Source organism: Aulonocara stuartgranti (genome assembly GCF_965226115.1).
Source record: "Aulonocara stuartgranti genome assembly, chromosome: 12".
Classification (NCBI taxonomy): Eukaryota; Metazoa; Chordata; class Actinopteri; order Cichliformes; family Cichlidae; genus Aulonocara; species Aulonocara stuartgranti.
Window position 1 is genome coordinate 34,122,506 of NC_138948.1, and position 25,353 is coordinate 34,147,858.

Below are 25,353 nucleotides of genomic sequence, written 5' to 3' on the forward strand. Positions count from 1 at the left end.
GTTACTTTTTAAATCCAACTATAGACTGTATGAGCATAGCTCCTGGGTCTGACAAGTAAAGTTAACATGGAAGACCCTTAAACCTGCATTTTTCTAATGGTCACTGGCAGGGGATATCTGTACTCACAAAAGACTTCCTGTCATGCATCTGCAGGCAAAACAACCTCTTTAAACACTTCACTTCCTTGAGAGCTTTATTGATCCAGTTATTTATTCTGGATCATGCTGTTCAGGTTGGAAAAACTGGTCAGTCTCTCTTAGAAACGAGGATTATCCAGTGCAGTGATCCCCAAAATGTGGGTTGAAAGTATTATAGGTAGGCTGCAGTAATAACAGAAATTCAGATTGAAATTACTCACAAGTATGTACAGTTATGCATTTATTTATGCAACTGTTTATGTATGTAAGTGTCCCAGTGGCAGGTGGGCCACACATTGGCCTTCACACTTTGCATATGACTGGGTATCATTAGCAATTTATAGTCAACAGCTTGTGATATGTTTTTTTAATCAAAATGTTCGTGGAATCACTCTCTCACTCTGTTTTATGTTGATAAGAGTGAAGATTAAAGATTGGGTGGGCCACATGGGATTTCCTGGTTTTTAAATGGGCCAAAGCACTCTCAAGTCTGGGAATGGCTGATGTAGGATATGTTCATAAAAAAAGCGTAAGAAAACAGAAAATGTACATTAGATGCTACTTAATAAAGGTTTTTGTAATTGACCCTCCCCACCCAACAAACCAGCTCGCACACCTCCAGTAGATCTCTATCTTTATTTGTGTATGTCTATACACATATAAAAAATAAGGACATATGTACAATGGTAATAAATATCAACATGTTTTTACAAATGAAATAAGTTACTTAACATACTTTAAAAACAAACATAATAAACCAATAACAGAAAAGCAAAAATGGGACAAACTAAACCTTGGGTGGTAACAGAATAATCCAAATGATAAAGCATGAAAACAGCAGAACTTAAAGCCTCGTGTGAGAGAAAATATTACAAGCAGACAAATGCACTGGAAGTGAAGAAATGTACATAAAATACACTACACATGCATTTTTTTCCAAGCCTGAGACCTGTTATCTTTTTAGTTTTTGCAACATGTTATATTAAATAAAATTCTAATTGTTAAAAAAAAGGAGAAATATTAAGACATAACCAAGTACCAGTGTAAAGAGATAATGTGTTCTTAGCTTTTGGCTTTTGGGAATTTAATACTATAATGTTGACATATTGTTTTTAATCACAGATCTGCTCCTGATCCACCACTATTTATTTGGCTTTCAGGAGCTAAAAAATTAAATAATAGTTTTGGTACATCATTCAGTCTTTCATTAAGTTAGGAGATAAGAAATTCAGCAGATAAATGACTGACATGTAAACAGGAAGTTCATCAGTCTCATGTCTTCTTTTTCATTTTGCTCCGGGGGAAATTTAGCTGTAGATAAAATATGAAAGGTCGCAGATATCAGCTCAATTCAGCAAACTGGACGGACTGCTGATACTTAAATATCAATCTGCAATTGAATTAAATCAATATTTCAACAAGAACAAAAGCAATTGCAGTCTACTTTGGCTTTTCCAAAAGGTGAAGAGGCTTAGAAAAGGTAAACATGTTGAAATGCAGCAATGAAATCCTGTACAACTCTTGAGCCATAAAACCAGAAATATTTTTTCTTTTCTTTTTTCAAAGAGAGCATTAGTGTTGCACAATATTAGTGTCTGTAAAAGTCCAAAAATGATCAAACAAAATGATGTACAAGGATGATCATATCAAAGATGTACAGTCCACTTGCAGAGAATCATGCAACACTAGGATGGAGTGCTGATGGTCGACTACCTCTTCAACCTTGGGATCATATTAATATTCTACATCTCTCTCAAGGCTCTGTACACAGAGGGGCAAAAACACATTTTTTTGTCCGTCCCCTTCTTTCTTGCTGTGCTCCGCTGGTCCCGACAGACATGTCCCAAAAATAAAAGCCACCCCCTGATGGACAGAGCACAAAGGGAGGACAAAAACATGTAGAGTGAGTAACAGCAAACAGCTAAAAAAGTTATGCACAATATGACTTTGCCACGATCTGATCTATTGTTGGCTATGCTTCAAAGTTTGCTTGGAAGTGGAACAGAAAGTATGTCAGAATATTTTTTTTGGACATCATTACATCAGCGTGGAACACATCGTATTTTGGGCAACGCGATCTTTTGGAAAATTCAATAATATGATAATATGAGCTTTGGCTTCGTGCTAAAACTTATGGGATATGAAAACTTCCAACGATTAATGATATGTAGTTATGTAGTTAGTTGTCTATTCTGAGCAGGAGGCTGAAATGAAAAGACCCTCAAACTTGCAAGTACAGCAGAGGTTTTGAAACAGAGATTTTAGGCAGGAAGACCTTCCTTGGGTCAGCTTATTTTGATGGCTGTCACACTGGAGGATTTTCTCTTTAATAAAATGCTCTTGCCACAAGCTTCAGGCTGTGTGTGGCCCCCTTTCTTATCTTTTGCCAGGGAGAAAGCTTTTCAGGTGCACCTGCACTTCAAGACTTGCATAAAAGAGCACACAAGGACAGCTTTGATGGGAAAAAAACACACAAGCTGGTAAAATGGGATGGATAGACCTTTTTGACATTGGACATATGCAAATTTTTACATGATGATGGCGCTAGTGGCGTCCAGTAAAGTTAAAGAAAAGTCACTACATGAGAACCAAATCTCATGATAAATGATAAATAGCTGCTTATTGGGCTAAACCAGGCCGGGCCTCAGGTCGGTAACTATTCTTATACTGTAGTCATACTATGACATTGGTCTTGAAATATTTGGCATGAAATAGAAACTAAGTACAGTTGTTACTAATTAAACTAATTAAAGGATCTGTTCTATTCGGGTACGGGTTGTTAATTAATGTGGCCAGTAACACCTGTGACGTCTGTTAAAATGGTCTTTGCTAATGGACTATTACTGTTTACAACTTTAGCAGTGGAAGTTCAGTTGTTTGCTTTGAGGCAATTATGAAACCCATAACAGAAGTTGTGCTTTATTTATCACAAAGCAGACTGACTGCGCTCATGCTTACAAGAATTTCCCAACTTTTTGGTCAGTTTTGTTTATCTCAAAGGCTAAGTGGCAAACTTTGCACTGGAAAAACAAAGCCAGTGCTAAAGTGCATTTCCTCTAAGGATATAAAAAAAGTTTTTGACCTCTGAGTATAGACTCTCCCATGACAACAACTGTAGAGGGTCTAAAGCTATTCATAACTCATCTATTGGGATTTTGTTAAGGCCTGTAGCTAGCTGCTGTTTTCTAGGCCTCACTTCTGCTAATTCGAGTCACCAAACCTCTTAAATGAGTTTGTGGTGTTGGTGCCACGTATTGGTCTACTGTGTAGTACAGGAGTCTGTGTGCCTGTGCTTGGATATAAAATCTACAAATGTAGCTTGATTAGCATTAGTCAGCATTAGCATTGTTAGCACTTTCCAAAAATTTAACAGCTAATCACATTTCTTAAAAAAGTTAGCAAAATGTGTTTGCAAACTGGTGAGAACCATCATGGTAGCTAGATCCATCAGTTCAGTAAAGAAATAACTAGTTTGGCCTTTAATGCATTATTAACTTTCTGTCAAAGAAAGTGTAAAACAGATTCAAGCTCAAGATGTTCCAGTTTCATATTTTTGGGCTGCACTTGGCATTTGTGTATTTACAGTTGGCCTGCTTTCAGCATCATAATTAACAGACAGATGTGAAAGCGGTATCTCAGTTATTTAATAAAACCCTTTTCAGACAGTGACCATATTGGGTTCATCAATCTCTTAGATTGGTACACGGTTGTGAGGTGATCTTGTGTGTTTAGACTTTCACCATAAGTAAACAGTGAAGATTACTGTACTTTTCAGTGTTTTTGGTCACAGGAATACTGTTACTATGGTGGGTGCTCATGTTAAACACGTCCACACTTGGTCAGTGTATATAAAAGACACGGGTGTCAAACGTAAAGCCCGGGGGCCAGAACTGGCCCATCTCCAAACCAGCCTACATGACTGTTTGGGAAAATGTGAAGGAGTATAAAGCAGTTTGAGATAAATAAGGACTTTGAACTGTGAATCATCAAAAGTTACTTCAGTAGAATTCATGAATATAAGCACTGCTTTGGGAAAACAGTATAACAGGGCTTCTTTAATAGTAAGGAGAGCATGTTTGAAAGCACCTTAAGTGAATTTCCCAAAATGTTGAATTACTCCTTTAAGAGACACTCTGGGCAACCGAAGTGTCAGAGAAGCCAAATAAATAAACTAAATAATTTGCAACACTACACTGAGCAGCAGCAAGTGCTAAAACTCTGAACTGGAAATCGTTTATGGCTATGACATTTCTTAAATCTGCTTTCATGGATTTAATTAAGTGCAACAATACCTTTCACTGGTTTCTGGCCACTTTCTGTCTGGAGCCACGTGTTTGTCGGTACAAGTTCATTCAGTCTGTCCATCAACACTGTATGTATGAGTGTGTGTGTGTGTGTTCTCTTCATGTCGTCGTGTTTTACATTATTCTCCGTCTGTATAAGTCCACAGTAGCTCCGGGTCCGTCTCTGGGCGTCGGTAACAGGGAGAGGGGTTTCAAGGGGGTTTAAGGATCCATCACAAACACACTGTAGTCCAGGATGGTTGGGATTCAGAGGACTGTGAGTGTGTCTGTGTGTGTGTAAAAGTGTGTGTGGGAGGGGTAGTTTCTTTCTTGGCAGTGCAAGTTACCACCCTCACCAAATACATTGAATATAAAGCACTTATTGAGACATCCACAGCGGTCGCAACAGCGAGGGCTCAGCTACATTCTCCGTGCCAAATGTCTTCACGTCAACTTCGATTTGAAATCAAGTGTGCAATTACTGCTCAGCTGCTATGAGCTGAATGCAAATAGCCTTTGCACAAGCTTCCACAGAAAAAAAAAGTGCAACCAAAACACCTATCTGTCACACTCTGTGACTCTTAATAAATGTCATATGGAGTGCACTTGAAGTATAGTGGACTTGAAGGTGTGTTTGAAGGTCGCCATGCAGGGCCGTGCGAGGAGTAATGTAACGCCAGGAGCTTTTCCTCGCATTGTCATTCAAAAGTGGGGAGCCGTTAGTCGCCGATGACTATTTGAACACTGCCGTATTTCCAGAGCAAACGAATAACGAGAAATGTCTTAATTCAAAGCAACGGTCATCACATCAAATCAAAAAGGAAGAGATCGAAGTCTTTCTCGGGTGGTAAATACAAGGTGTGGAAGGGGCGAAAATACAAACTGTCTCGAGAGACTGTCCTTCATTCAACAAAAAATATTTAAAAAACGTCTTTTTCCATTGAATTTCTTCTCTTTGTCTTTCTCTCTCTCTCCTCTCTCCTTTCCATCCCGTACAAAGCTCGGGGACATGATTGTCGTCTTGCTTAGAGATTAGGCTTTTTTTCAACTGCTCGCACACTCTCGGCTCACTAATACAAAAAAAGGGAAGACACGCTTCCAGTCTTTAAGTGCAGTAAGCTGTAAAAGTCTCAAAGGAGCAGAAAGACAGAGAATCAGTTCAATATTTCCAGTTAGTTGTCCTTGTCGTTTGTCAAGTGGTTTGAGAACTGGGGCAAAACGCTTCGCTTGGTCCGCTCTTTGTAGAAGAAATGTGCCCTTCTGAGAACAGGTAACGCCATTTGTTTGATTTCCGTGCTCGAGGTGTTCTCCCCTGCGTTCGTCTTTTTTTTTTCTTCTTAAATACACAATGTACACAAGTGGCGGTTTCACAGTGGAAGCAGAAAAAGCCACAACCATGACTGCATGTTGTCCAAAACACAATAATTAGAAGAGTTCATGTCGCTCGAACACAGTGTATGAGTGTGTATATTTAACATGCTGTGTGCTATAAATGTCTACAGTGAGCCAAACAGCCATTGGTGGAGCGAGAAAGAGGGAGTGAGAGAGAGCGCGGGGGAATTGACAGCATGTTGTTGCAAGAGAGAGAGAGAGAGAGAGAGAGAGCAGGCATCCTCGAAAGGACAGAGGTAGGTTGGTTGTTTTTTTTTTTTTTCAAACTCGGGGAATGGAGACGGAGGAGGACGGGCCTACACCGACGACTCCTCCGGGTTGGCGTCGGGTAGCACGCTTCTCTGCTGCAGGGTGCGTCTCAGCTCTTCCTTGAAGGGGCTGGAGTAGTCGTTCCCACCCATGCCGAGGCCTCCCAGCCCACCTCCCCCAGCACCAGTCCCGCTAGCCCTTTCCTCCCCTGCTGTGCTCAGGTTGAGGCGGATGTAGCCGTTGCTACCGGAGCCTCTGATGTTTGTGAGGCTGAGACGGCTGGGGGAGTGGATGGGCTGGCCGGGTATGGCGCTGGGCGACGCCGTGCTGCTGACACTGTTGGGCCCCAGGGCATGACCGGGAACGATCTTCAGGGAGCCGTCTGAATAATAGTAGTTGGCACCTGTCTCCCAGAAGCGGTCTTCATCCGTGGGCATCTTGCTAGGCACAAAGGTGGGCGGCTCCTTAGGCAGGGTGATGGGGTATACGAGGGTGCTCTCGAGAGGCTTCATGTCTACTCCCTTTCCCAGGGCCAGCTTCAGCCTCCTGCGCAGGTACAGAGCTACGACGAGAAGCAGCAGGCACGCTGCTCCGAGCGTGATGACCAGCACCCAGAAGAGGCCCATGCTGCTGTCCGGAGCCCGTGCTTCCATGAAGACTGGAGCGCTGGCTACCACTGCCACCTGGTAGCGTTCTGTCTGAAACTTGACTCCCTGCTCCTCAGAGTAGCAGATGTAGCGGCCCGCTTGCAACTGGCCCGCTTCAGGGATGATGAGAGCTTTGAGGGTCCGGTCGAAGCGCGGCCCTCCTGCCTCCGGATCACCCAGCTGAAGCTCACGGTCGTTGAGAACCCAACAAGGCTGAGCCAAGTTGGAGACCAGCTGGCAGGGCAGCACCATGTCAGAGCCCACCACAACGGTGACGTTCCTGAGACGGGAGTGCTCTGCGTAGGAGAGGTGGAGGAGGGGCAGAGGGTGCAGGGAAGAGGAGACAAGAGTGGGGGTTAAGTGTCATCCATAATAAATCCATTTCATATTCTGCACTAGCCAGCTCTCCTGTGCTTAATTCAATTTATTCAGCTCAGTTCAAATGTACTCGCTGAGTCCATTCCCTTTACTTGCTGCTGATTTGCTCCTACACTGACAATCAATTCCCACAAGGGGCCACTAGAGAGGTGTCAGCGCCACACTCACCAGGGCTGGGGATGGAAACCGGCTTATCAAACTTGGCTTTTCCCCGGTTGAACCTCTCCAGCATGAGGTCCTGTGAGAGGGAGGAGGTGGACCTGGAGAGAAGAGGGCAGAAAGCAGAGAGGAAGATTAATAATGTTGCAATAAGGAACCGAGAACATTTTAGTAGCGGAAGAAACATGCACAGAATAAGGGGAATCAATAAAAAATGCACAGAAAAATAGTTTTTCCAACACTTTAACAACAAAATGCATTTAATCAGACAGATATTTCAGTAGAAATAAAATAAAACTGTAACAGTACAGAAAGCCAAGGTTACCTCACAGCTTCAGGCTGAAAGTCTAAAAATTTTATTTTATAGGATTTATGCATTTCACTGGCAAATGAAGGAATCTCTGTAGTAATAGGATTCGTAGTAGTTTTTATTTTTATTTTTTTTATTTCTAGATCGATCAGTGTCAAAAACACTAAAGGATGTAAAAAGGCAGCAGTCATTAGAGCCCTGTATCGTTATTTCCAAGTTTCTTTAACTAAAGACGTGATGATTAAATAAAAGAAATCAGTGCAAGCAAACTCAACCACATCATAAAAACAAAGTTCTTTATAGTTCTGTTGAGTTCATATACACTGAGTTCTTTTGCCGACTCACAGTTACTGTGATGCATGATTACTAAGCAGTTTTTGAGTCTCTGGAGACTTTTTAGCTGCCGGTTCCTTGACAGATTCCTGATGAGAGGAGATGATTTGCAAGGTGCGCAGAGACACACTTGCAAATCTGGGACAAACACAGACTTAACACGACACGAGTACCCGAGGCGAGCTGAGATGAGAGGAAGTGTAACTGGCTGGTGTCAGATGCCGTACCGACTCGTCACAAAGGGATATAACCAGCTTGAACTTTTCTTAAGAGCGTAAATTAGAGCCATGTCACTAGTTGACTGGACTGGCGGTGCTGTTGAGATGAATCAGTGGAAAAAAGATATGATCGTTTTCCTTATTAATTATAATTTAGAGCAGTGAAGTGGAAGATAGATCCAATCATCATTAGATAATGATGATTGGATAAATGAAATCAGGCACTGGAATATTCCAATTAGTGAAACAGTTAAAGGGGTACATTTTGTTTCAGGGGTGATTCAGATGCTTGTCTAACATTTGTACATCAGCAGATTCCTTTAAAGCAAATAATTTTTTCAGTATAGTGTGGATGGATGGGTGTACATAGGTACTAGTCTCACCCTCGGTGGAGGTCGATGCGGACGCAGGCCCTACCCTCGCTGTCCCAGGCGCAGTAGGGATCCCGGGCGAGCAGACAGTCTGGCTGAGACTGATAGCGGCTGCAGTTGGCCAAGGGCAGCTGGAGAACCTCAGAACGAGATCCGATGTACAAGTACTTCTACAGAGAGGCAGAAAGAGAAGAAGAAGACAAAGTCCAGATCCAGAAGAAAGATAAACAGAGAGAGAGGGAGAGAGTGACTCAGTTAGGGGTTAGAGGAGATAATGGGATAATCACTCTCAATTACAATAACACTGACCCCCCCCTCCAAATCCAATCTGGTTTGCACTCTTTTCGCAAAATGCTGTTATAAAATGTCTGATCGCAGCTAAGCCAGCATTAATGAGATAAGCACGAAGCTTTAGGGAACGCCCTGTCGGAAGGCCATCGATCGACGGACGCGCTGCTGTAGAGCTGCGGGGACACAGCAGCCGTCAGCACACAGGCTCCGATGACAGCTCAGAGAAGCCGAGAAAACAGAAGGGCCAAGGGTTCAATTCCCCGCTGTGGTGAAGGATTGGAATGACTGTTATTTGGGAAGAGACTTTCAGATTCATCAGGCAACAAATCATCACAAGACAAAGCAGCACTGCCTCCACTGGATACCAATGAGCAAATGATGAGACAACAAAGAGGGAAAGCAGATTCAAAAAGCACACTGAAGGAATGTGATCACACGAAGAGAGAGCAACCAGACAGGAGATTCCCAAAACAAAAAGGAACTTTGTAGCCCCCATCCCCAAGAGACCATTAAGATTTCTCATCTCTCGCAAAGACAGAAAACAATACACCTAGGAGTGTGTGGTGCCATGGAAACAGATGAAAGTTCAAATTCAAATAGTAGAGTAAAAGAGGAGGTGAATTAAATGTGGTCTGTTCTGACTTTCTTTATGTATCGAGACACCTGCTTTCCAAGTGTGCAACAGAACCAAATGTAGACGTCACTTCGCTAAAGGCGCTGCTAGAGTCTTTCTGCTTGGTCCATTCGGGGATACTGTGAAGACATAGCAGCCTGCTCTGAAGCAGAGGACACACTCCCTGGTTGTGGTGAAACACAGAAATATGTGCATGGGAGCCACAGTTAGAGCAGGTTGAAATCTATCAATGCTATGGAAAGATGCTTCTGTGCATCCTTTTTTCCCCTCCTTTGGGAACGCTGTCCCACAAATCAAAGTGACAACATATATTGTGTAAATTGCTGGAGTGTTTTCTACTTTATACAACAGCTTACCAATAAGCTATTTAAAAAATAGGGCCATTATACGACTTTATTCAAATGCTTGTTATGAAGTTGTTGCCTTGTTGAAGGACATCATAAGGCAGGCTTAGAGAACAACTCCATAAACAAGGATAATGATCAAAGAGTAGTTTGCATAGGTCGTGTCCTCATTTTGGTTGCTGCTGTATCGGCAAAATTTAGAATTTATTTTTTTGCTTTTTCCATTTTAATTCAGAGATGCTAATTGATACGATATGAAGAGATTCTAAAGAGACAGAAAAGGAAGCTACAGGTGGACTGAATACTAACTGTGCATACTGTCTTTCATTTGTGCTACTGCATCCAACACACTGGTCCTTGAAGGCATGTTTTTAATCTAAATCTGAGTCTGAACTAAATGAAAGCCGAGTGTTTTAAAGGGGCACCGGAGCGATTCGAGGTGTCAGCGTGTTCCAGCGAGCGCGCGGCATGTGGCAACACCTAAAAACATTTTTCCTCCACACCTTTCCAATTAAGGGGCTGTATCCTACATTAATATTAACGCCCACTTCACATACCGATGAGTTAACGGCTTGGGGCTGAGGAAGGTGTCAGATGCTTCGAGCAACACTCAAACTACCAGCATGTTTCATGCGTGCAACACGAGTGTAGTACTCTGAATGCCTTGCAGGAAACACAGTTTCACAGTGTGAGCGGCTATCGCTAACATAAATATGACTGCACAGCATTTAGTAACTCTTTTATTTTTAAGGGTTTAAGTAGGACTGGACACAGCTAAGCCAGAGATGGTCAAGATGTGCTGTTTTATTCCTAGTTTGGGTTTCATGGGCACCGTGACTGCTCTTTGGCCATGCAGCCCCATACACAACAAAGTGTGGTGCATTGTGCATACTGATGTCTTTCCATCAGTTTTCTGCAACTTGAGTTGCAGTAGCTCGTCTGTTGGATTGGACCACAGGCGCCGGCCTTTGCTCCCCGTGTCTATCAGTGAGCCATTTGGATAGATACCTCACAAAAGCTGCAGTTCTGGAGATGTTTCATCCCAGTCGGGCAGCCATCACAGTCTGACCCTTGTCAAACTCAAATCTTTAAACTTGCACCTTTTTTCCTGCTTCTAACACGTTAACTTAGAAGACAAAGTGTTCCCTTGTTAATATATCTCACCCACAAACAGTTGCCATGGTTGTTGGGATTTTCCCTGTTTTCTCTGTGTGATTGTAGGGTCTTTATCTTACAATATAAAGCACATTGAGGAAACTGTTGTTGTGATTTGGCGTGAGTTCATCCCTTTTCTTCACTTCACATGTCAGCGGTCTCTCTGGGCTGTGTGAATGGACGTTCACGTGTAAAAACAGCAACAACTGAAACACATCCTGTTGTTGTTTTCTTACCTTGGCGTGGGAGATGGTCAGGCTGTCGACTGGCTGGGCCGTTTCAAACAGCTGGATCTCCTCTATCACGTGGGCCTCTGAACCCAGGATCACCACCCTCTGCAGCCAGCCCTCCGCTGCAGCACAGAGAGGAAGAAGACGAAGAAGATTTGAGCTCACTTTACTTCTGTCCTATTCACATGGCAGTTTTCAATCGAGTTTACTTTGGTGCACTTTTGTTGCAACACAGAACACCCAGCACACCTTTGACAGCAAAGCAGGGAATTTAAATATGAATCATACAATTTTGGCAAATATTTACAAAAATAAACCTGCGCCAGCGCTCCAGTTCATTTGTACCATAGCGATATGTTACAGTAAATTACCCCATGCACCTGTCACTGCATAGCCATCAGTTTAAATATTAATGATCAGCACACAATCACCTGTGACTGCACAACATTTGACATCCTAATATATTCACACACACACATACACGCACACGCACAGGAGCTCATTTAAATATTAATGATGAAATATGGTAATGTACAGGCACTCCTTTGGTGCCAACAATTTAAATATTAAAGCACAAGCTGCAAAAATATAACCTATGCAGCAAACACTTTTTTCATGAACTATTGATTGCCAAAGACACAGTGAGTGTGTTGCTCAACTGCTCCTGGTTCATGCTGAGTGTCTGAAAAGCTAGCAAGGCAACAGTTAAGGTTTTATGGCATTTTTTTTTCTTGCTGTGGCAAGAACCCCCCCCCAAAACAGGTAAAACTAAACTAACACCACTGATCATATGTCCTTGCCCCTCTGATGTGCTGAAGAGCCGGTATACAAATAGAGAGAGGCCGTAAATGGAGCAGCTGACCTCAGTGCAGCTCTAAGTGGTGTTATTAATTACACCTGGGCTTTTCCTGGTGTGACTCAAAACAAGGCCAGCTTCGCTACGGGCCACACATCAGCATCACGCCAAGGGTCAGACATGTATACAATACCGACATATTTTAACTGAATACAAAATGCAAGGCCTGCATTATCTTCAAGTGTAACTTTGCGCATGTGAAGGTTTTGTTGACCAGTCAACAAAATTGTGCACTTTAACTACACTTTTAACTACAAAGTACGCGATCATAAGGCTGTTATATTGCAACATCCCCTTTTTATTTTTTTCATGGAGATGTTGGAAGTATCATAATTGTTTCGGCTGCTTTTACAGCCTCCTGTAGTTCTGGTTTAAACACTTCGATTCTGAGGTATGCTTCTTTCCAGTTGAGTAACTTTCTGCCTGTTTCCTGTCTGCTATTGTGTAGACTGTGTAAGAAAAAACCTGACACATATATATTCTTTGAGAACTGATACTGTCTCGCAGCAAATGGATACACGGGCCTCTCTTTTCACTCAGTAATGAAGTTCTCAGTCCCACACCTCTCCCTCACGAGATTGCCTGCCTTCAGCATCAGCTTTCAGTTTGGTCCAATTTGGTGTTAGCTAGCATGTGAACCTGCAGGTGCAAAGCTGTCGTGCAAATCTGTTTGGTTTGGTGTTTGGTGCAAAGGCTGTGCAGAACATTTTTTTTGAAAACCTTAAGATATATGCAGGCTTTAAATTTTAAATTTAAAAATATTGGCTGGAAAAAAAAGCAACAGAAGACGAGTAGAAAGTTCCCTCCAACAGAAAAACGTGCATCACTAATGCGCAAAGCCAGAGTGTCATCAATCGTTTTCATCGACATCAATTTGTGATTGAAAAGGTCACGAAAAGGAAATCTTCTTGCTGGAACATCCATCTGCCGTACTGAGCTCCAGCTCAGCAACAAACTACAGATGAATTTAAAAGACTGGAGGTGCTCCTGGCCCTTCAACACCTCGGGTAACAGCATTTGAAGAGGTTTTATTTTATTTTTTTTAAGTGGTGTGTGGGGAGCTGATGCTGGAGGAAGAGGAAGAGGAGATCCTGTGCTCCTTTCATGTAGGGCATTGTGAACAAGTTTAGATCCCTGGTGATGAAAGGTATTTCAGGCACAGCTGGTGGGGTGACCTTGATGTGTGTGTGTGTGTGTGTGTGTGTGTGTGCGTGCGTGTGTGTGTTACGTGCTGACATGCGCTTTCTTCTTAGGTCCTCTTGATTACGAGACTGTCACAGATAATGCGAAAAGCTAACCCAGCAGCCAGAGGGGGGTTTGAGAGATGGAAATACACATACAGGCATAGCAAGCAGAAGGCATATCACCGCACTCGCCTCTCACGCCGTCACAGACCAGTGTCGGCTAATCCCTCAATCCCACAGCCTGTTTTCCCCCCCGTTTAAAAACAGTGTTGTCAAGCACTTCTCCTCCTCTCTCTCTCTCTCTCTTTTTTTTCACATCAGCTGTCGCTATGCCGTCGCTAATAGCTAATCAAGCCCGCAGCCCAATTGGCACTGCGAGCGCACGTCTGCCAAGGGCCCCGTTGAGTTTGTGCCGTGAAGCACGACAAGCGGGGATGACTGCACTTGCCTCAGAGAGTGTGAGTGTGCATATCTGTGTGTGTCCATTAGCAAGGTGCTAGCGCCCGCGCGTGTGTGTGTTTGTGTCGCAGCAGCAGCGGCCATGTGTGTGTCCGGGCTGGCCTCACCGCCTGCCAGCAGAGAAGCCCCGAGTCCGCTGTTGTCACACTGTCAGTGTTGTCCCAGTCACTCTGTCTCTGCAGTGATCTGAATGATAAGTAGGGGAGTCTTTCCATTCATGAGATGGGCTGCATTCAAATTCACATTCCCTGGAATCCGCTATTAGATGTGTATTATCCAGGATTAAGGCTCCGGGAGGGCGGGCTGATTTCTGATCCAAAACAGGACACCTGCGTATGGGCCCAATGGCTACTGACTGGAGATATTAATTAAGTCGCGGGTGTGTAGACGTTTCCTTTGATGCATGAAGACAGATCTCAGCATGCAAATCTAGCCCCTAATTGAAACTCAGCTAAAGTCTGGCCAGATGGCATGTTGTTTTCGTGCTACCGTACCTTATGCCAGTACCTGTTCCTCTGTGCTGCCACGACCTGTAAGCTCTTATCTCTATGACAAACACTCTATGCATGTCATATATTTTCACCGGCCCGCTGAGAACACCCCATCTCTACAGATGGGGGTCAAAAAAATAACAGAAACATCATAAATCATGAACACTGTGCAGTCTGCTTAAAGACGATGATTCAACTTTATCGCCTTTTTTCTTTTTGAAGCTCCAGAGCAAGATGCTCTCTTGGCCTCTAGCGCCGCAGTGAGCGGAGACGGGCGGCGAGCTGTGAATAGTCGTGTCAGTGGGAATGGAAGCAGCGACTGCAGTTGAAATTAGGGCTGCTCGATTATGGCAAAAATGATAATCACGAATATTTTCACTGAAATTGAGATCACGATTATTTGACGATATTTATTTAACCCTTTAAGACCTAAATGGTAAATGGTAAATGGCCTGTATTTATATAGCGCTTTACTAGTCCCTAAGGACCCCAAAGCGCTTTACATATCCAGTCATCCACCCATTCACACACACATTCACACACTGGTGATGGCAAGCTACATTGTAGCCACAGCCACCCCGGGGCGCACTGACAGAGGCGAGGCTGGCTGACACTGGCGCCACCGGGCCCTCTGACCACCACCAGTAGGCAACGGGTACTATAGAACCAAGTCCACCAGAGCTCATATTATTTTTTTTACATGCTGTAGTGCCATTTGTGGGAGCATTTCAAGTTGCTATACATCAATACAACTGTTATAGCCCATATTTTAATAATATGTATGCATTAAGTCCATAGTAATTACATAAATTGCAAAAAAGTGCAATAAACTACAAAAAATATTGAAAATCGCTTTTGTTTTGTTTACATATATTTCTACTTGGAGAAATTTAAGAGGTTTATCCCTCAAAACTTTAAATACAATAAAGTTGCAAAAAATAGTTTACAACAACAGGAAATTTATTTTGAGTGTCTTCATAGTTTTATTTTGGAGATACAGTTTTTATATACTGCAGGAAAAACAAAAAACAATCCTATGATGCAAATTTGCAAAGAAAACAGCATGTGCATCATTTCACTGTGGGAAGTGTTACGAACAGCTGATGGATCGGCAAAGCGTGTTTCTGGAATATTATGTTTTTGTTCCTGCAAGCGCTTTTTATGCAATTTTTGCAAAGCTATATGTGGAACGAAACCATGACCGAGGACAAGCTGATGGCATCAGATGTAAGTACAACTCCTCCGGTTTCATATGCAAAACAAATTATTGCGCTAGCTTACACGGTTCCGGTTCTACAGGGATTTAAAAATAGTTACACAACACGGAGCGTGCTGCTCTGACCGGCTTTAAAGGGTTAACAATGACTTTAAAAAAATAATATAAAATAGTGTGCAACACCACTGAAGTTTTTTTACCTCTCTTTTCAACCAACAGCAGTCACTCTCCTCTCCAAATAACTTCTGCTTAGCTTTCCGAGCTTCCCTCGGGTCCTCTTAATCAGCGGTCTCCAACCTTTTTTGCGCCACGGACCGGTTTATGCCCGACAATATTTTCACGGACCGGCCTTTAAGGTGTCGCGGATAAATGAGGGTGGGGCTAATAATCGGCTCAGTCATTTTTAATGATCGTTGAAAGCCCAGATCGTAATCGTGATTAAAATTCGATTAATTGAGCAGCCCTAGTTGAAATGTCACAGCATTCGGGCCGTTAGTTAAAGAGCAAAAATTAGCTGAAGTGACAGTTGAAGTGGAAGCGCTGAAAGCAGCCGAGAAGTCGCTGGAGGGGTAGGGGGCATTAAAAGACTTGAATTATTGCTTCAGTTTAAGTGTAGCAATGGAAGCAATCAGAGTTTTCATGTTGAAGTGCCAGGGATGGGAGAAGTGTGTGCAGTGTAAACAGTTGAGCAGTGGGAATAGGCTCTGAGGAGGGAGTGTACAGGATTGGTGATGCGTTTTCCCCCCAATAAAAACATCAGTGTTTTAGCCAAACACCCATGCCAGCATCACGATTCATTACCTGTGCCGATGAAGAGCATGTTGTACGGCCTCTGGTCCAGGGCGCTGACACGATCCACCGCCAGCCTCGTGAAGTTGACGCCCTTGGTGAGCAGCAGGAGGCGGCCCAGAGCTTTGTCCTCCATCAGAGGGTGCTTCTTGGCAAAGTTGAGCGTGGCGTCAGGCAGCTGCAGGGAGCTGTTGTAGCCGTTCTCCCTGTCTGAGTTGGTTATACACTGCAGTAAAGAGAGAAAAGAAGGAGGGACAGGGGAGGGAAATGAAGCGGGGAAAGGAAGGGAGAAGGATATGAGGAGAAAGTAAGAGGGCCAGGAAGGAGAAAGAGGAAGAGGAGGAAACTTCTTAGCTGCAGCTGATACAGGTTGGCACGGTTAACTGGCTTACAAACCAGTGCCCTCCCTCCACCCCTTCCTCTTCTTCAGTTTTGCTTCGTACTGGCTCTCACCTCCGCCTGCTAACACCCCTTCCTCTCCTTCCTTTCCTGTGGCGCTGGATCATTATGTCCTTGGCCTCCAAGCTACGCCACATCACCCATTTTCCCTCCCTCCTTAACTATCCCATAGCGACTATTTTCCTGCTCTGTGAAGCTGTCTACAACTTGATCAAAAATTTAAACATTGACATGGGCAGTTTCTTACCGATCCCGGCCGCGGTGTGGGGACAGAACCCGTGTAGCGTCCCCACCTCTGGGACGCCTCTCTGTACTCCTTGTAGGACCCTTTGAACACCTCCTTCACGTTACTTATCTGGTACTGACACACAGCTGACACGTCCACGTCACCCCTGGAACATGGCAGCAACATGGGGGAATCGGTGATGTGTGGCAGTAATAATCGAGACAAATTACCTGTCGTACAAGTCAGCGAGACACACTCAACAGGATGTGAACATGTACGTTTAAAAATAGCAGAATCCAAAAATACCAGGCAGTGAAGCGTGCTGCTTTTAAACGACCCTCCCGGTAATCACAATGTAGTAAATAGATATTAAATGTATGGTCTAAAACTGATTTGTTGACACATCTCCACTGTTTCCATGGTGAGGCACAAATTGATGCACATGTACGAGGGTTCCTTCATACGCCAGTGAAATCCATCAATTAGTGCCGTGACTCAGGAAATGCATTTCATTTAATGGTGAGGTCGGGGATTCGGGAGCTCTTCAAAATTTTTTTTTTCCCCAACACATTTTCAGACATCCAAGTGGGACTCAAATTGGGTATTGACGTCTGACACAGACACATTAAATTATACTTTTACTTGATATCTCACGAATATCTTTAATTTCCATGCTCATTCACCGGAATGAAACTACCCCCTCCACTCGTTTTTTAATTCCACTCTCAAACTGAGGCACTGACAGACAGGCATATAACTGTGAGCAATCTAAGGAGCTTGGAAAGAAAAGCGTCTGGACTTCTTTAAGTTTCCTTGAAGACGTTTCACCTCTCATCCGAGAAGCTTCTTCAGTTCTAAACAAATTTAAGCCCTGTGGGAGTGTCCCCAAAAGGGTCCTGCACCCCCTATTGATCCTCTACCTAATCACGTGATCCAAGGTGTGAAAACGGCTACACTAATCCGGATCAATTTGAAAACAGCATTTTCGTTTAAAAACGCTCCACACTATTGTTTTCAAGCGTTTCCGACCAGTTGTTCATCCACACTGCAACCATCGAAAACGCTACGTTCCTGTATTACGCATGAGTGAAATGTAAGACAATTCAACCTGTGTCATTTCTGTCTGCTGTTTATTTACTTTCCGGCTCTTTGGAAAATGACTGAGTTTTTTTAATCGGCCAGACAATGAGGAGTTGTTGCTGCGAGTAAGACAAAAGTACAAAGTTGCAAAAGTGCTATCTGGAGCATGTACAAACTGATATTAATCTTTAATAGGGCTGTCAAAATTGAGAGCAAACAAAACAACTGCTGTATAATGCCCTCCGCTGTCTTTGTTTAATTGGTCACATGACTGCATCATTTGACTAGAATACGTCATCGTTTTCAAAAAGGCTCCGGGTGTCGCGGTCCACACTGCGACGTGAAAACGGCGTTTTCAAATGTATCCGCTGTGGAGAGGTTTTTCAAAACGCTGCGTTTTCTTTGACCAAAAACGCCATCTCAGTGTGGACGGAAGGCAAAAACGGAGAGAAAAACATGCGTTTCCAAACAAAAACGTATTAGTGTGGACATGGCCACAATCAAAGGTTTTGGGTGAACCCGCTGTGAAACCTGGCCCCACCCTATGATGCGATTTACTGAGGTCAAATGACCCAGGGTGCGAGTGGGCGTTAAGGCGCCAGAGAAGGGATCTCAAAACTGGATTATAGATGGCAGACAGTTGGTGTTGTAAGCCCCGCCCTCTGTTCAAAGATGGTCGTTCACAGTGGACATAGACGGCTTCTTTCACTCCTCTTTCAAACCATCTGTCGTCTCTGTCCAAAATGTGAACATCGGCATCCTCGAAAGAGTGACCTTTGACCTTTAGATGCAGAGCAAGTTTGAGCAAGTCAGAAAAGTAGCAAAGTCCGAATTTACAGCCAGAGGTGGGACCAAGTCATTGTTTTGCAAGTCTCAAGTAAGTCTCAAGTCTTTATCCTCAAGTCTCAAGTCAAGTCTCAAGTAATGTCAGGCAAGTCAGAGTCGAGTCTCAAGTCACTGGTGTAAAAGTCCGAGTCAAGTCACAAGTCTGAAACTTTGAATTTCAAGTCCTTTCGAGTCTTTAAAAAAAAAACAACGAAAAAATAATGTTGCAGTTATGCTAAATGTAAATATTAGACCATGTAATTTTAAAATCTGTGTTTTTCTCAACACATGACAAAATAGTGAACTTAGAAAATATACACAAATTGTGAAATTGCACCTCTTTAAAATGCAGCTCAATTAAACCTAGCTCCAAGAATAATTTTCACCGACAGTTCTGAGATAAGCTGCATGTTATTCTTGGATGCGGTTGTAGGACCAGCTTTAAAATCGCATGACAAAAATATACACATTAAAAAAAACTGTATCACCAACGTAGCCTGGACAACATTTGCTAGTTAGATGAAGTCAGCTATCTCATCGTAGCATATTTATATGCATATTTATAATTATACGCTTCTTGGAGTGAGTGCATACACTCATGAAGTTTAGTAACTTCCGGTCACTGCAACAAGCCCAGGTACAGTTTACCGACGGATGGGTACAGGACCTTGAAATGCACCGTGTAGAACGAAAGACCATCGTACGTATCATAAGTTTACCAGTCTCACAAATCGTCGTCATAAATACACATTCGTTAACCGTTTATTAATAGGACCTTTGAGCTCAACGGTAATTAATTAGTAGTGGAAATAATTTCTGGTAGCATCACAGAAATGTAGCAGTGACAATAATACTGTATGCTGTAATCGTACTGGGCAATTAGTGATACAAAAAACCTGTTTTATCCTGTGAATAAAAGTATATGTTTTTGTCAGTGTACCATAATAACAGAAGCGAAACGCAATATTGTGTCAGGACAATTCACTATTTATGCACAATAAACACAATAAATAAAGGAGCATAGCGCGACAATTTCTGTTCAGCGCCAGACTTGCTTGTAACCTATATCACCAATTATGTTATGAAAATGACGTATTAACTACTAAAAAACACTGACCTTCGTGTAAATGCTTGGAGCAGACTAACCTGTGAGCTGGAGTGTTCTGGGACGTTATATTTGATCTTTGAATGATCCAGGCCATCCGTCGCGTCTTTGTTACTTCGGAAACACGGCTCGAACAATTTCTCTTCAACGACGTAATCCGATAACAACCGATCTCTTTACCCGTCGGCTTCCCGTGGCTGTCATGCGACCGGCTATTGCAGTTAATAATACAACAGCTTCTTGACATTTTTGTGTTTCTTTTTATCGCTGTGTGACTGATTTCAATTGAAAGCCTGCGTGCGCTAGTACCGCTTGCCACGAGTTCCCAGAATCCTTTGCGGTTCTACCCGTGAATGACGTCACATTTTCAATCTCTATATAATATGCATGTTAAATTTTATATTTGGGGTAAAATATCAAGTCTTTTCAAGTAAACCGGTTCAAGTCCAATTCAAGTCCCAAGTCATTGGTGTAAAAGTCCAAGTCAAGTCACAAGTCTTAGAACATTATTTCAAGTCAAGTCTAAAGTCATAAAATTAATGACTCGAGTCTGACTCGAGTCCAAGTCATGTGACTCGAGTCCACACCTCTGTTTACAGCTATTGCTATTTAGCTTTAAACGCTCTCTCCATTTTTTCTTTGCAATGTGTGTTTTGTTTTCTGAAAGGCCGAGTTCATGAAGTCATATGATGCGATGTCCTCTTCCATTTCAGAACAGTGCTCCTCCTGTTAATGTGTGACAGAGCTGCGGGTTTATAAGGTCAACGTCACAACCAAAGGACAGCGCCGATGTCTTAGCGAGTTAAAACGCAGCCCTATTCAGTCACATTATGGCTTGAGCTCCCGAGTCATCATTTACATAATGTCCAATTATCTTAATGTTATCTCTATCAAAGCCAGGGGGCTTTAAGGAAACCCCAGCAAGTCACACACAGAAAGAACGAGGGGATTAGGCTCTTTTTTTCTTTTCAAGCAGCAGAAGGAACTCCGAGCAAGAAACAAAGCTGGAAGTTCAAAGCCGGTTCAGTTTGCGATATGATATCTTACTGAAGAGCACAAAAGACTCACATCAAAGGGCGCTGCCTGGAGACAGAGAACGTTTCCAACTTTCTGAGGACAACCTTCCGCCCTCGCTCCAGTTTCTTTGTTGATTAGTAGCTCATTAACACGCTGCCGTGATGCCCAACAAACAGCCGTCTTTACTCCGCTAATAATGCTGGAGTAACTTCTCACAGCTGAATCATGACTGTCAACACCCTTTTAATTAACAGTTTGTAGTTTAATTATTGCGCTCAAAATGACTTAATTTTCATCCCACTGTGTTTGAAATGGAACAGCAGCGAGTGGACAACAGCACGGTGTGTTCACGAGACATCTGATTTACTCAGGGTGGATTTCTGCTCCTATAAAATAAAGCAGTTGCTAAAACAAGATATATAAATACTTTGATTGGACCGATCACTTTGGAGTCATGCATGATTTTAAAGACCTTTGTCTTGCCGTGAAAATGAATGCTCGACAAGCTGATGTAATATGTTTGGAAAATGCACCCACCATTGTTCAAAGCTAAATTAAAACCACGAGACGTTTAATCTCTAATAAAAGCAGTAAAACATTTTCAGGGACACTCAACTCGTATTCTCTCAAAGTAACTCACATTAATGTCAGCTAAAGGCCTCATTACGCAGGAAATACCTAATCACGCAAAGTACATAATTAGAGCCATCCTCTCAGAGTGACCATTGGTTTGAGTAAGAGGCTGACAGGTTGGCAGATGACAGCTGATAGCATATGTGGCAATTAACTTACATCTATTTGGGTTTTAGTTTGAAACAAAGTGATGTCTGCGGTCTCTTTTGCACCGCTGTCGTTCCGACTTACCACTGAGCGTGGAAGATGCCGTAGAAGGTGGTCCCCCGCCAGTCCTGCCCCGGCAGGGTGAAGACGGCTCTCAGGTTGTTGAAATAGACGTGACGCTCTGGGAGGGAGCACTCCAGCCGGGCTTTCTGGAAGGTGGTCCACTTCTTCTGCAGGGTCCTGGTTCCACCCAGATCGCCCTGAGAGAGAGCACAAATCAAATCTTATTTATGACTAACGATTATTATTTTAGGATTTTTTTAATGCTTATTTTTTTAACCCACCGTTTGCATTCAGTAACACTTTAATATAAACATAAATACGACTTAATACGAATAACAGCAAGGTTTGGGACCAGTGGACGGATTTCATATTTGTTTTCTGAAGCAAGAAACATTTAATCTCGTTTTAAGAAGACTAAGCACTGCAGTCACTTTGTGACAGCATACTTGCTTTGCCTAGTTCAGATCCAGCTGATGTGATGTGAAAACTTCAGTGCACGTACACCGACAATGGCATTTCTTTTCTTAATAGAAATTCAAAGATTCAAAGATTAAAAGACTCGATCTGACCTGATCCGATGAAAGAGAGTACTTTATTTTTAATCGTTTTAAAACATGTTCAGAGAGGATTTTTCAGTTTCCACTTGATATTTAATCAAGTAGCTGATTAAAACCAAAGAGTTGTTTTTTTTAACTGTTTGAAATAAAAAATATATATATTCTTGAATTTTAGTTTTAAATACTAAACTTTACTTCTTTACTTTAGTATAGCACTCCCTGTATGTACGCAGGTTCTCTGATGGCTCCAGCAGCTTATCAAGAAACGACTCCTATTGATTGTTATTAAGCGATTGTACATGATAATTAATAACAAGTCTGCAGAAGCAGTGGAAATACTGTGGGATGATTACTGTGTCTATTTAACGATCTTAACAGAGGATACCAACACAGCAGCCCTCTGCTTTCTTATCCGGGTAAAAGCCCCACAGTCACATGCTGAATGTAGAAGTATCGCCATGGTTACCAAATGGTGCCCACTGTTACACACACAACACTGAATACGTTTTAGTTCTTAGACACACCAAAACTCTACCGTGACAAAGTATTGTGTGGCTCGCTTTGAGCTGGCTGGCCTCTCTCTCTCCTTCCTGTTAGGCTGCCACGAATTCTGCATTTCATTGGCCTCGCCTTCACCCCACAAAAGCCAAATATCATCCGAGTAAATACACTGTAATTACTCTGAATATACATACGAAATTTTTTTCACATCAGTTGGCTGACTGAGCTTCTGTGATGTTGAAAAAAGGATCTGAAAGAGCTTTTATAGCCTGAGACGTTCAGGTCTACCCGAGAAAATTGAAGATAAAGGCACTAACAATATTAACTTTTACAATAAAAATGGAATCTATATTGACGAGCGGTCTATTTCTGTATTGCTCTGTGGGCACAAAAGAGACGCATTTGCCTCATTCCTCTCATTTTTATTGTCCTCAGTGATTGCAGATGTGAAAAAAAGAAAAAGGAAAACACAAAAATGCTCATTTTATAGCAATGAGACATAGATATTGTGCTCCTGCTGTAATAGGGGTATAAGCAGAATGTGCTGAATTATTCATTGCTGTAGTACACATCATGTAACAGCATCTGTTTCTGATTTCATTCAGAGAGCTTTATTGTTCATCCTCGCAGACATTAAAGGGCGCTTCCCATAAACCAGAGCATATATTCAACACTAAATTACATACATCTCCATCGACTATTAGCAATCTGTCTCCAGCTTTTATAGTTTGCCTGGTTTAAAAGATGCTAAGATTACATGGCAGCATAAGTAAGTGTAACGTGACACTCTACTTCTGTAACGGTAACTGAACGTCTCAACTCTCGTCGACTCGCCTCATAGCAGAAATCACCTCTGTCTGTGTCTGGCCATAATCACTGTGGTGTATCAAACCTAATCAGTTGTCCTAATGAGGCCATTCATTAAGCAAATTAATGCATTAATTACCAAATACATCTATGTCAGTGCAACTGTCTCGGTGTAGCACATTGTTAGTAAACTGGCAGTGAGCTGAAGTTCTGTTGCTCTTGTTACAAAAACACGCGACAGCTGGCTTTGTGCAGACGTTGTGGGTTTTTTCAGTATTTTTATAGCAGAACATGTTCATATGATCATGAAAACTTCAAATGCACATGAACAGAGCAATGCTGTTTAATTCAAACTTGTATGCCGGTTGCTTGGGAGGTTTGGCATTGACTAAATGTGCTCTTGATGCTTGAGCTGGAGGTTTTATGATTGCTACTGAGCTTTTAAGCCTCTAAAGAAAAAGTTCATTTAAGTAAACAGATGTGGTTCCCACGTTATCTCGCTACTCATTTGTGTGCGCTCAGTTTTGTGTTGTGAAAGCAGTTCTAGAAGATAAACAGATATGTGAACAAACTGCAAAATCTGGGCACTTGTGATCTTCATACAGCATCCACTCTGGTTTTTAGTCATTACAAAGGCAGTTCTGACTCACTTCTTCTTTTATAATGTTTAGGTCTTGTGATACAAACACAGCGCCATCGGGATGAAAGCATATAAAAAAAAAAACAGGCAGCCAAATACTTATTCTCCAGATACTCTATTAGTTATACCTTAGTAGTACTTGGTTGGAGCCCCTTCTGCACTCAGAACTGCCCTAACTCTTCAACGACAAGATACTGGAAACATTCTTTGTTGACACGACAGCATCACACAGTTGCTGCAAAGTTTTCGGCTGCACATCCATGATGAGAATCTCCACCACATCCCAAAGGTGGCCATTTGGATTTTGAGACACTGTGGTCGTAAAGGGATGGACATGCTCAGACCACCCGGTCTCGCTGCAGCAACCACGCCATGCTTAGAGTTACCTAAATCATCCTTCTTCTCCATTCTGATGCTCAAATTGAACTTCAGCAGGTCGTCTCGGCCATGCCAACATGCCTGAATGCGCTGAATTGCTCCAATGTGACTAGCTGACTAGATAATTGTCATTAATGAGCAGTTGCAGATATATACCCGAGAAAGTGGTCTATCTGAGTCACTAATTCTGTGACACTGTGACAAGAAATTCTTCATTATCAAAGCAAAGACAAGCGCTAATTAGCTAATGTTAGCAATATATCGTTAGCTTCATAGCATAAGTGCCTAAGTCATTGACTTACTCAAATGACTTAGGCAATTATGCTATGAAGCTAACGATATCTAACACTGATCCATGCGCTGTTACCTTCAGGCTCATTGTAGTTTGTGAGTATAGTCCTTGGTAAAGGCAACTAATGACAAAATCAATGTGAACAGGTTTTATTACATAAATTTAATCATAATTAATTATCAGTTTAAATGCTGCACCAATGACAACATGAGCTGCTGTGGAGTCATTGATGAGATTTGACCACTACTCTTTATTTGACAAGGTTGGGTTAAGGGTATTGTGGAGGTATAAATCTTTCATCACTGCTTTGCTAGGAGGAGTGGCGAGTTGCTAATGCATCTGAGTGAACAACCAGGAGAGACTTACTTTCCAATTTGTACCTATAAGGAAAACTCTGCATAGTCGATGTATTTACTCTATATGCTGTTTATCATTTCAATCAATTCTGTTGGTTGCTTCCTTATATGGGCGCCTCCAGCTGAAGCCTGTAACTGTTAGCAAGTGCTGCCTCACATTATTAAGTGCTCAGAAACAGCTGCCAAAACAGCTGGAGAAA

At 42.5% G+C, this 25,353-nt stretch overlaps 1 protein-coding gene across 2 annotated transcripts in view; it reads right to left on the minus strand.

The window, feature by feature from the left end:
* Positions 1-760: 760 nt before the first annotated feature.
* sema4c (sema domain, immunoglobulin domain (Ig), transmembrane domain (TM) and short cytoplasmic domain, (semaphorin) 4C) overlaps positions 761-25,353 on the minus strand; it is a 113,000-nt gene continuing 88,407 nt past the window's right edge. For both annotated transcript variants that reach the window (XM_082555961.1, XM_082555962.1), the window contains exons 10-17: positions 21,644-21,819; positions 16,774-16,918; positions 16,140-16,353; positions 11,139-11,254; positions 8,491-8,648; positions 7,256-7,347; positions 4,431-7,005; positions 761-2,001 (exon numbers count right to left, since the gene is read on the minus strand). In XM_082555961.1, coding sequence (XP_082412087.1) covers positions 6,110-7,005; positions 7,256-7,347; positions 8,491-8,648; positions 11,139-11,254; positions 16,140-16,353; positions 16,774-16,918; positions 21,644-21,819 — 1,797 coding nt within the window. In that variant the 3' untranslated portion in view covers positions 761-2,001; positions 4,431-6,109. The remainder of the gene's footprint in view (positions 2,002-4,430; positions 7,006-7,255; positions 7,348-8,490; positions 8,649-11,138; positions 11,255-16,139; positions 16,354-16,773; positions 16,919-21,643; positions 21,820-25,353) is intronic.